We start from the raw sequence: 12202 nt of genomic DNA, 5'->3' as shown, positions 1-12202 counted from the left end.
GTTCTGTGTTTAATGTTTTGTTTTTTTCTTTCGGTACCAGGGATTGAACCCAGGACTGCTTAACCCCTGAGCCCCATCCCCAGCCCTAGTTTATATTTTATTTAGAGACAGGGTCTCCCTGAGTTGCTTAGGGGCTCTCTAAGTTGCTGAGGCTGGCTTTGAACTCAGGATCCTCCTGCCTCAGCCTCCCGAGCTCCTGGGGTGACAGTTGTGTGTCACCACTCCCGGCTTTGCGTTTAATGTTTTGAGGAGTCAGCAAACCATTTTCTTCAGCTTTCCTTCATTTCACATTCCCAGAAAGTTTTAGCTGCTCCAAATCCTCACCCATGCTGAACTTTTTTTTTTTTCTTTTTTAATTTGATAGGGGCCACGCAGATGGGTGGGAACGGGTATTTGATCAGGGTTTTGTTTTGCATTTCACTTGTGAAGGCTGACTTCAAACATGGTTGCATGGGGTCGTTGGCTACTCGATCCTCTTTGCAGAAATGTCTATAAAGTCCTTTGCCGATTTTTAAAAAATTCATCTATTTTTATGTGGTGCTGAGGATCGAACCCAGTGCCTCACACATACTAGGCAAGAGCTGTACCACTGAGCCCCAGCCCCGGGCCCCCTTTGCCCATGTTTTGATCAGGACATTTGTTCTCCGTTGCTGTCGCTTCTAGGGATTCTATATATACAGTCATGCAGGTCCCCACCCCCAAAAAATACCCAATCCATGGAGCCTCAAGTCCCTTGTACAAAGTGAGGCAATAGTGTCATATAATCAGTGCTTTAAATCGTCTCCAGAATCTTAAATTGTCTTACACAGTGTAAATCAGTGCTGTGTAGATAACTACACCGTGCCATTGAGAGACAGGGACAGGGAAAAAGTCCATACACCTTCACTCCAGACACAGTTTCTTTTGCATTTTCCACTCCAGTTAGTGGAACGTGCAGACGTGGAAGCTGTGGGAATGTGGGGTCGGGGTGGGTGGGGGTGCTGACTGTATTCCGGGTAGGAGCCCCTTGCCAGGCACCTGATTTATAAATGTCCACGGGCCCCCTGAACTGCCCTCTGTGGCTGCTGCTGGGTTGGGGTGGAAGGTGTGCCCTGTAGCCTGGCCAGGGGCCCCCTTACCATTTGATGATGTCATCTCCGGCTCCCGGGAGGGAACCCCCTGACCATTCTCTTGTGCTGCCTCTGAATCGCCACCCCTCCCACCTGGCCTGAAGGGAGCCGGATTCCCAGCTCCTTGGCCTGGCCCCCGGGGAGCCGTTCCCTGGAGTGGCCCTGCCAGCTCTGTCCCCTGCGCCAGGCTCCTGGCCTCCCGGCCCCAGCGTCCTGGCTCGGGCACTAGCCCTGGCAACTTCTCCCGGGGCAGAATGAAGTGCATCCCCTCCCTCCCTCCCGGGTCCATCTCCATGGCTGCCTCTTCTGCCCAGTGGGAACTTTCCCAGGGTGCCAGAGACTCCTCGTCCTCACAGGGTCCTTTTTGGGGGGGACGGGGTTGGGGGGGAGAATGTGAAGAGACAGACGGACAGGCCCAAGACAAAGACCAAGTTAGAGGAGGGGGTGTGGGGGAGTGGAGAGAGGGGTCAGCTGTCCCAAGGGCTCCCCCCGCAGTGGACCGACCCCTTTGTCCAGCTTTGGGCCCCGGGATGTCCCTTCTGTTTCCAGACCCCCTCTTCCCTGGCTCCCTGGCATGGTATCCAGAGTTCCCGGATGAGGCACACAGCACTGTCCCCTTTATTTCTTGGTCTTTTTTCTCCCTATACTTTGCATAATAAAGGTTTTCTGTCCTTTTGCTTTGGGAGTCTGAAAACTGTAAGAGACGATGTTTAGTAAAGAGCTGAATACAGACCTCAAAGGAAGTGGCTGGGGGGGGTGAGGAGGGGAGCTGGAGGGAAGGTCCTTTCATTGGAAGGAGGCTCCCCCTGTCAGCAGAGTTGGGCCCTTGTAAATCGAGTTTTGAATTTAGGGCCTGGGAGACTTGTGAAAAGAAAGAGCAACAACAAAAGGAGCCAGCCGAGGGAGGCCCCCAAACTTCTGGGAAAGAGGTCCTCGTGGCCGCCTTGTTGGAACCCATGTTCAAGGGTTGGTTGAAAGGAGGTGCCACTGGGTAAGGGACGGCTGGCTTCCTGGCAGGAGTGTGTGCCTGGAACCCTCAGGACAGCACTGCCACCCCGCAGGTTCTTTTTAAAGGTGGGGAGAGGAGGGGGGTACCAGGGATTGAACTCAGGGGCCCTCGACCACTGAGCCCCATCCCCAGCCCTATTTTGTGTTTTATTTAGAGACAGGGTCTCCCTGAGTTGCTCAGGGCCTCACTAAGTTGCTGAGGCTGGCTTTGAACTCTCAATCCTCCTGCCTCAGCCTCCTGAGCCGCTGGGATGACAGGCGTGGGCCACTGCGCCTGGCAACCGAGCGGATTCTCGCGCATCTCCTGTCCCAGTTTACATCTGCGAGGGAGAGCCATGTTCACAACAGGCCCGTGGCCCCGCCTCGCTTGGCGTTAGTCACCTTTGTCCTGACTGATGACGGCTGGTTCCTGGGTTAGATTTGGGGTTTGCCAGAGGCCTCCAGGGTTAGAGATGCAAATAAGTCACAGTGGAGGTGCCTTCCTAGGCGGGCAGGACACCCTCGGAGCACTTTCCTTAATGTCCGCTATCCCTTCAGCATGGTGTTAAGTCGGGTTGCCCGTCTTCCGGAAACGACAGGCTGCGGCTCCATCATTTAGATGAGAAGACTGAGGAGCAGCGCCATTAGAGCTGCAGGGGATTTGACTCCAGTGAGACCCAGCAGTGAGCTCCTCTCTCCCTTTGCAGAGCGCCAGGATTTTATTTTTTAAAATTTATTCTAATTGGTTGTACATGACAGTAGAGTGCATTTTGAAACATCCAACATAAATGGAGTATAACTTCTTCTGGTTGTACATGATGTGGAATCACACCAGTCATGTAATTATGTGTGCACACAGGGTAATAATGTCCCATTCCTTATACTATCCTTCCTACTCCCCAAACACTCTCCCTTCCCTTTGCTCCCCTCTGCCTAATCCAATGTACCTCGATTCTTCTCTACCTATCCCCCATTTTGAATTAGCACCTGCATATCAGAAAGGACATTCAGCCTTTGGTTTTTTGGAATTGGCATGTTTCATTCACTTAGGATGATAGTCTCCAGTTCCACCCATTTACCAGCAAATGCCATCATTTCATTCTTCTTTAAGGCTGAGTAATATTCCATTGTGTATATATAACACATTATCTTTATTCATTCATCTGTTGAAGGGCATCTAGGTTGGTTCCATAGCTGGGCTTTTGTGAATCGAGCTGCTATAAACATTGATGTGACTGTGTCACTGTAGTATGCTGATTTTAAGTCCTTTGGGTGTTATGCTGAGGAATGGGGTAACTGGGTTAAATGGTGGATCCATTCCTAGTTTTCTGAGGAATCTCCACACTGCTTTCCAGAATGGTTGCATCAATTTGCAGTCCTACCAGCAATGTATGGGGATTACCAGGATATTATCAGTATGTGTGTGTGTGTGTGTGTGTGTGTGTGTGTTTAATCTCCTGTATGTCTCCATGCCTGGCACATGGGAGGTGTCAGTAGTGATTTGTGAAGTTGGATTAAACTGACCCAGAGAGGGCTGAGGATGTGGCTTAGTGGTGGAGCACTTTCCTAGCATGCATGAGGCCCAGGGTTTAATCCCCAATACTGCACACAGCCATATGACTAAACCTGGGCTCGTGCCTACAAGCCTTATAAATCGGCAGTGGACTGGGTCCTGAAGATTGCAGAAGGGTATTGGTTTGGAGCTGCCCAGTTGCACTGGTACATCCTTTATGGTGGGTATACAGGTGGATGCAGGTCATGCCGTGCTTGTGTACTTAAAGGTCACCCCTGTGTTCTTGCCCCATACTTTTGCAAACAGCTTGTCCCATATGAGAAAATCCAGCATACTCTCTGAAGCCAGCAGCTGATCACGGATAGGAAGAACAACAGGAAAGCTCATTTCGCGAGTGTCACTACACGGTCATATTATGAAAGAGCAAAACAACCAGTAAAATAGGAAAGAAAATCCTTATACTTTTTTGTATTTGATTTAGAGTCAGGGTCTCATTGAGTTGCTTAGGGCCTCCCTAAGTTGCTGAGGCTGTCTTTGAACTCCTGATCCTCCTGCCTAAGCCTCCAGAGCCACTGGAATTAAAGGCATCCACCACTCCGCTTGGCTCTTGTAGTTACTCTGCAAAAAGAAATGCCCTAGTCACCTCCACTTGTGTGTTTCAGGCAGCACAACAGGATCCGCAGCGTGAACGGGAGCCAGCTGAAGGCCTACCTTTCCTTGGAAGTGTTGGATCTGAGTTCGAATAATATCACGGAGATCCGGAGCGCCTGCTTTCCCCCTGGACTGTACATACGAGAGCTGTAAGTGCTTCTGTGGCCCGGGCTGTCCCTCTGGTTCTAGGGCAGCTGGAGGCCTCTCTGTTGCCCAGGTCTGTACACAGGCTGCATATTCCACTTCTGCTTTGGTCAGCTCTTTCACTACTGTGTGACTAAAAAGACCCGACCAGAAAATTGTAGAGGAGGAAAAGTTTAATTGGGGGCTGACAGTTTCAGAGGTCTCCATCCACAGACAGCAGGCTCCATTCCTCGGGGCTCGAGGGGAGGCAGGACATCAAGGAGGAAGAGTGTGGTGGAGGGAAGCAGCTCACATGGTGATCAGGAAGCAGAGAGAGACTCCACTCTCCAGAGACAAGTAGAGACCCCAAAGCCACGCCCCCAATGCCCCCTCCTCCAGCCACACCCACCTCCTCCAGCCACCACCCAGTTAATCCCATCAGGGGTTCATTCACTGGTTGGGTTAAGGCTCTCACAACCCAGTCATGTCTCCTCTGGACCTTCCTGCACCATCTCACACGTGAGCTTTTGGGGGACACCCCACATCCAAACCTCAGCCCCGAGGATGGTGCAAGGCAGGGATAGGAGCCCCTCTGATGCCCACTGATGGAACATTTCTAGTTACACCCAAGGTGGACACCTGAGTCAGGGAGAGGTGGACCCGCCTGTCCAGGGAGCTCACCCCTCAGACAGAAGAGTTCAGGACTCTGAGGTCTGCCCTGACCACAAAGCCTGCTTTTACTCCCATTTACTGGGCTGCTTCCCAGCAGAGCTTGGAGGGAAGGCTCAGGGGAGCTTAGCGGCCCACTCTGCAGAGAGAGCGCCTTGCAGACTCTCCAGGCTCTTTCTTCCTAGCGTCCCACAGTGGTCACACAGCTCACGGGATCCGTCTGGGAAGGCGGCTCCTGGTTCTGTGGGTTCTTGGGACTGTGCTGATGGGTGTCTTACCGGTGTTCGTGCCCCATCTAACTGCGGTGTGGATGGTAGACAGGAGTAAAAATGATAAAACCTGCAGCACCCACGGCCTGTGGGTAGGAGAGGGTCGCTCTGGGGAAGAATCTGGAAACCTAGGCCAAAGCGACATTTTCCCATTCTGAGTGAGTCTCCGGTCCCTGCGCCATCACTGTTTCGGGGTGATTTTGGGGCTCATTTGCGAGGCCGGTTGAGAGGTGGTCATGACCCATCTCTTCAGGGAACATGAACCTTGGCCCCTAGATCTTCCAAGTCATTCTCAGGCTGCGTCAAGGTGCCGGAATCGGGAACAGGAGGCCTTGGCCTTTGTTAAGCCTCGAGTGGAGGCTGTCCTAAGGTGTCCAGCTGCCGCCTGACACTCCCTTGCTCAGAACCAAGAAACCACCAGCCGCTAAACGGAATTGCACTGACCTTCTGACACTGCAAGAAAGCAGGAGGGACTTTCTCTTTTGGCAGCTTGTGGCTGCTCTGTCTTCATCCCAGAGGCTGTTCTTCTCTAATCTGGAGTGTCGAGAACAAACAGTCCGCCCCGCTGTAGAGAATCCTCATGTGCCCTGTGCTGGGGCTCTGCCTGGTAAAGAATCCAGAGGAGCCTGGTTCCTCCCCCCAGGGCAGAAGGTTCTCTTTTTACTTAGGTGCTGTTTTTTTGTTTGTTTTTGTTTGTTTGTTTTTTGTTGTTTTTTAAAAAAAACACATACACCAAACTTTTGTCTAGGAAAAGCAGTAAGAAGGGTGTTGAGGGGTAACTTCTCATAGGAATCCTGATTTATTTTATTCCCTTAATTTTTTCCCTTTTCTTTTCCACTGCTTGCTATGCTTTGCACACAGTGTGACACACGTATCTGTGTTGTGCACCGCAGTCCGTCCGCTTGGAGATGGCCCTGAAAAAGTATTGCTTGTCTTTTTTTGGCGGGGGCGGGGGTACAGGGGATTGAACTCAGGGGCCCTCGCCCACTGAGCCCCATCCCCAGCCCTATTTTGTATTTTATGTAGAGACAGGGTCTCACTGAGTTGCTTAGGGCCTCACTAAGTTGCTGAGGCTGGCTTTGAACTTGCAATCTTCCTGCCTCAGCTTCCTGAGCTGCTGGGATAACAGGCGTGGTATGGCTTGCTTTCTAAAGAACTTGGCTCAGGTCTCTTTAACGAGAGGGTTTCTTTCAGGTATTTAAAATCATTTAAAGGAATTGGCTTGTACCCACTTATTATGTAAGTCCAAAAATGAGACCCCACTTCAGGATTAAAGACTGTTTCCCCAAATCGTGGAATGGAATCTGACCTAGCCTCTGGTTTGTGCTTTGTGTAGGGCTTTTCTCGTGGACCTAGGGTGGTGGGCCAGTTGTGGCCCGAGGTTGGCAGGTTTGCAGGAGGGCTGGGGGTGGAGGTGTCTGATGGTCCCTCCCGCCCTCTTGGGGCCCGCTAGCCCTGGGTGCTGTGTGCGCTGGGCTGAGTGGAGGTTGACCTTGGACAGTCTTGCCACCTGCAGTGCTTCCCCATCCGGGAGTCAGGGCAGGCTCTGAAGCCTCGTGATGACAGATGTCTCCTCCGGAAGCCTGTCCCTCTGGGTGCGTCTTAGCGTGTTTTCCCAGCTCAGATCCAGCTGGTCTGGTGTCTGCGACAGCGCGAGGAAGGCCTCCTACGGCTGTGACATTTTCTCTCCTGACTCGTTCCAGCAACCTGGCCAGCAATCGCATCGGCACCCTGGAGTCGGGAGCATTTGATGGCCTGTCACGGTCACTGCTGACTCTTCGCCTGAGCAAAAACAGGATCACCCAGCTTCCTGTAAAAGCATTCAAGTTACCCAGGCTGACACAACTGTGAGTTCAGAAACCGGCACTTTAATTAAGGTTATAGCCCAGTTTTATGGGGGCCAAACTTCCCCAAGGACCTAGCACTAAATGCAACCCCTATTCCCCCCAGTAAAGTTCTGCATGAACCGTAATTAATGCCCCTATGGCAACACCTAGTAAAAGCAGATTGGAGCTGGGTCTGGGGCCGGCGGGCCACCTCATCTTGTAGGGATGAGGTCCACTGAGTATGGACGTGCGGGTACACGCTGGTGATCTCCTCGATGACATGAGGAGTCCTGCTGGTTAGCTGGCGTGGCTAGTGCTTGGGCTGCGTGCTTTCTGTTTATTGATCTCAGAGGTTTTAGTGTTGTTATTAAAGGTACCCGTAAAATATGTACCTTGGGTTTGATGGCAATCCTCAACATTTCTTGAATTTGGCAGGAAGTTAGCATGGCTAGAGGCGGTAAGCAGGAGATGGCAATCTTTATCTCCTAAATCTTACAAGGGGGTTGATTTATGATTGTCTCTACTTTTTTTTTTTTTTTTGGTACCGGGGATTGAACTCTAGGGCACTCGACCACTGAGCCCCATCCCCAGCCCAGTTTTGTATTTTATTTAGAGACAGGGTCTCACTGAGTTGCTTAGGGCCTCGCTGAGTTGCTGAGGCTGGCTTTGAACTCACAATCCTCCCAGGCCACTGGGATTGTAGCCCTGTGCCACCACACCTGGCTCTTGATGGATTGATTTTCTACTTTTTATTATTGGAAGAGTAAAGGTCAGGAAAACAAGCCGGTCGTGGAAATTTTGTTTAAATTGAATAGAAGAGTTGTCGAGGCTCCGCGGGGTGTGGATCCTGGGCTGTCTGCGGAGAAGCTCTCCACGATGCTGAGGAGGTTGGGTCACGAGATGCTGCAGAAATACTTGGGGGAAACCAGGGCTTTTCCATCAGCTCCATGTGTGGTTCTCTGCCCCTCCAGGCCACCCAGAGTCCTTTCGGTCCCCTGAGGCTCTCTAGTGCTAGAGCCAGCAGCTGAATGTGTGTGCTTCATGGGGTGTCCCCCCTGCTCTTGCCCACTCTGCCCCATACATGGAGATCCCGGCAGGTGCCCTGACTGCAAGTGTCCTTGCCATTCGATACCCGCTGGCTTGCTGGCTGGGGAACTCGGCAGGGGTGTGTGCGTGTGTGTGTGTGTGTGTGTGTGTGTGTGTGTGTGTGTGTAGTGTGCACAGGGAGGCTCTGAGCCCGTGGCTTCTGTTCTTCAGGGACCTCAATCGGAATCGGATTCGGTTGATCGAGGGCCTCACGTTCCAGGGCCTGGACAGCTTGGAGGTGCTGAGGCTCCAGAGGAACAACATCAGCAAGCTGACGGACGGCGCCTTCTGGGGGCTGTCCAATATGCACGCGCTGTAAGTGCGGGCGGGCCCTGGCGGGGCTCCAGCCCCAGGGTGAGGCCGTGGCCTCTGCACCCTGCCTCTGTGGGGAGTGGGACAGCCTGTGTGTGTCCATTCAGCTGGGCCCTAGGTGGAGAGCAGGCCACCTTTCCTTTTTCTTTCTTTCTTTTTTTTCTTTTAGTACCAGGGATTGAACTCAGGGGCACTCCACCAATGAGCCCCATCCCCAGCCCTGTGTTGTATTTTACTTAGAGACGGGGTCTCACTGATAAGTTGCTGAGCGCCTCACTTTGGCTGAGGCTGGCTTTGAACTCACGATCCTCCTGCCTCAGCCTCCTGAGCTGCCTTGATGACAGGCCTGCGCCATCGTACCTGGCAGGCCACCTGTCCTTTGAGCCTTCCTGTGGTCCCAACTCCGGGTCTCTGCAGACTCAACCAGATCTGTTCGTGTTTCTGTAGCAGAGCGGGAACATCTCCTGGAGGAGGTTTTTGTGAATCGGGTCAGGGGGTGCAGGAAGGAGCCCCGTTCCTGGGCCTCCTCCCACCCCCACTTCCTCGCGGCGGAACAGATCCTTCCCCACATCCTCTGCACTCCCACACCCCACAGGAAGCCCTTTCCCCCCCCATTTTGGGTTTGACCGTCTTCCTTGATGTGCAGGTGGACCCAGAATGTATAGCTCATCGCAGGAGATTTATTTCTGCCTTGTGAGCTCATCAAGGCACTTGGTGCAGATGTGCAGCTTTTATCAAGGGAACGTGCTCTTCAGCCAGATGTGTCCAATAGCGGAGCCGAGGCCTGCCAGAAACAAAGGCCACATCAAAAAAAAAAGCAGAGGAATGCAATCTGCTGTCGTTCAACATTTAAATTTGTTTATTTTTCATCAGAGGTAATGCCTCTGCGTGAATGAATCGGATAGTAAAGGAAAGCAGCTGCTGCCCACCCATCGTCCGTCCCCTCCCCCGCCCTCCCCATCCCCGTTCTTCTCCCAGGAGACAGTTGGGTCTCAGCATTTCCTCTTGGTTTTCCTGTTTTCAGGTTTGGGTGGTGACTTCCAAGTTGGCACACCTGCACCCATGTCTTTCCCACTTCTTTCCTTGACTACTTGTCTTTATAACTGAAACCAAGCCAGAAGCCTAGGCCCAGGTCCCACAGTGTACTGTGCAGAAGCATCTCTGCTTTGCGTGGCCAGGATGCCCGTGGCTTCTCCTCCTTTGCCACTTCAGCTGGGCTGGAGCTCTGTGGTGCATATTCCAGAACACTCTTCCTTCCTCAAGGCTGTCCTTTAGAAACTGAAGTTCTAAGTTGATGGCGGTTTGAGATGAAGAGAACTTTTAGAAGAAAACAGTGTGAGGCTCTATCATTTCATTTTTATGTGGAACGAATTTATACAAATGAGGGCCTGTAATCCCAGTGGCTCAGGAGGCTGAGGCAGGAGGATTGTAAATTGGAGGCCAGCCTCAGCAACTTATCAAGGTCCTAAGCAACTCAGCGAGACCTTGTCTTTAAATCAAAAATAAAAAAGGCTAGGGATGTGGCTCAGTGGTTAAGCACTCCTGGGTTCAATGAAAGAAAAAAAAAAAGCAAAATGTGCATTGGTAACTCCCAGGAGAGAAACCAGTTGTCTGGGTGGAGCTGTCATTGGCTAGGATTCTGAGAAGTGAGGGACTGGCACACAGATGCGCTTCATTCTATGGGGTCACATCCCGAGAAGCCCACTGTGAGCTGAGGATGTCAAAAATTGAAGATACACTTAATATGTAGTCCCCAGGGCATCCTAGCTTGGCAGACAACACATGATGGAGTGTCCGTTGTTTCCTCTGGTGACCACAGGGCTGACGGGGAGCCATCTCTCTGCCACTCCCAGCATTGAGGAAGGATTGTACCAGGTAGGAAAGATCCAGATTCGGAATTCCAAGCGGGGTTTCTGCAGAATGTGCGCTAGTCGTAGACTGGGGACATCACAAGTTGGAATACTGTAAGTCAGGGACCTACTGTACATACTTAATGAGTTTGTCGGGAGCCAGGACCTGACACTGCCCACAGCCCCGAGGTACATTCTCTGTTCCCTCCCCGTACAATGCCGTGAGGTGGATTCTTCTGGATATTTCTATTTCGCAGGCGTTCAGACTCATTAAGCCATCAAAATGGCAAAATCAAGATTTAAATCGTGTAGTCATCGAGCTGGGAGTAATGGTGCACACACCTGTCATCCCAGTGGCTGGGGAGGCTGAGGCAGGAGGATCGCGAGTTCAAAGCCAGCCTCAGCAACTTAGCGAGGACGTAAGCAACTCAGTGAGACCCTGTCTCTAAATAAAATATAAAAAAGGGCTGGGGATGTGGCTCAGTGGTTAAGCGCTCCTGGGTTCAATCCCCGGTACCAGGAAAAAAAAAAATCATACAGTCATTGGACCCCAGAGCTAATGCCACGTCTCCTGGCCTAGTGGATTTTGTCAGCTGGATGAGGATCAGGGCTGCCTCCTTTTCCCCTCCTCTCTCTGTTCCTCTCCTCTGCCCACTCATCTGCCTGGTTCACTCTGACTCACTTATGGCTAACGTCCCCTGCCCTTCCAAACTTTCTGAGGGTGTCTTGGCCTGCAGACCCTCCACTGGGATCTGCCCGTCTTCTCTCTGCCACGTGTGTGCACACCAGGGGGGCTCCATGCTTCCCAGGTGCTCTCTCACACCCTCGGTGTGGCCGCCGTGTCCGATCGGAGCGCTGACCAGGCACACTCCGGGTGTCGGGTGGAGGTGGGACCCCCTGACCCCGGGTGCGCTGTCATTGCAGACACCTGGAGCACAACAGCCTGGTGGAAGTGAACAGCGGCTCCCTCTACGGCCTCACGGCCCTGCACCAGCTGCACCTCGGCCACAACTCCATCTCGCGCATCCACCGCGACGGCTGGAACTTCTGTCAGAAGCTGCATGAGCTGTAAGTGTCCTGGGCTTGGGTCTGTGGAGGCAGATCCTCCAGAGCCCAGAGAGCAGTGGACTAGGAAGGGGGGCAAAGGCAGCTCAGAGGCCGGCCGGCCCGTGGCCCTGTTCTGGAAGACAGACAGATGCCCAGGCCAGCCAGGCCCAAAGCAGGACTGTCAGGGCTTTGAGCTCCAGGCCCTTCCTGCCTCCTGTTTTCCCAATAACAGAGGTGTAGCCTTTCGGTCCCCATGGGGAGCCTCTGTCCCCAGGGATTTCTTGGATTTGGAAAAAGCTCCTGAAGTCGAGGGCTCTGCCTGGGAAGGGCAACCTGAAGAACCCTTCTCATTGTAGCTTCTTGGGGAGTGATGGTACCTTAGGCCTCTGGGCCATGGTGTGGCACACCTGTAATGCCAGTGACCTGGGAGGCTGAGGCAGGAGTCTCACAAGTTTGAGGCCAGCCTCAGCCAATTTGTGGGACCTGTCTCCAAATAAATAAATAAATAAATAAAATAAAAGAAGCTGACAATGTGGCTCAGTGGTAGAGCACCCCTGGGTTCAAGCCCCAGTACCAAAGAGAGAGAGAGAGAGAGAGAGCAACAGTGTGTTTGAAGCCCACTAGGAGCATGAACAGAGCAATGGTGACCCGCTGACTGTGGAAGAATGTGTGTGTCCTCAGCGCTTGCACCCGGGTCAGCTTCCCCAGGGACCTGGCTCCTCCCTTTCCCTGTGGTGCCTGGTGGAGGAGGTGGATGTGC

At 52.5% G+C, this 12202-nt stretch overlaps 1 protein-coding gene across 2 annotated transcripts in view; it reads left to right on the top strand.

The window, feature by feature from the left end:
• The window catches only part of Lrig1 (leucine rich repeats and immunoglobulin like domains 1), a 127532-nt gene that overhangs the window by 86315 nt on the left and 29015 nt on the right, over nucleotides 1-12202 (top strand). For both annotated transcript variants that reach the window (XM_078038633.1, XM_005335321.5), the window contains exons 4-7: nucleotides 4272-4409; nucleotides 7025-7168; nucleotides 8405-8548; nucleotides 11320-11463. In XM_078038633.1, coding sequence (XP_077894759.1) covers nucleotides 4272-4409; nucleotides 7025-7168; nucleotides 8405-8548; nucleotides 11320-11463 — 570 coding nt within the window. The remainder of the gene's footprint in view (nucleotides 1-4271; nucleotides 4410-7024; nucleotides 7169-8404; nucleotides 8549-11319; nucleotides 11464-12202) is intronic.

This window comes from Ictidomys tridecemlineatus, chromosome 2, assembly GCF_052094955.1.
Source record: "Ictidomys tridecemlineatus isolate mIctTri1 chromosome 2, mIctTri1.hap1, whole genome shotgun sequence".
Taxonomy (NCBI): domain Eukaryota; kingdom Metazoa; phylum Chordata; class Mammalia; order Rodentia; family Sciuridae; genus Ictidomys; species Ictidomys tridecemlineatus.
The sequence above is the reverse complement of the archived record's forward strand: the minus strand, read 5'-3'. Positions and strand labels throughout refer to the sequence as shown.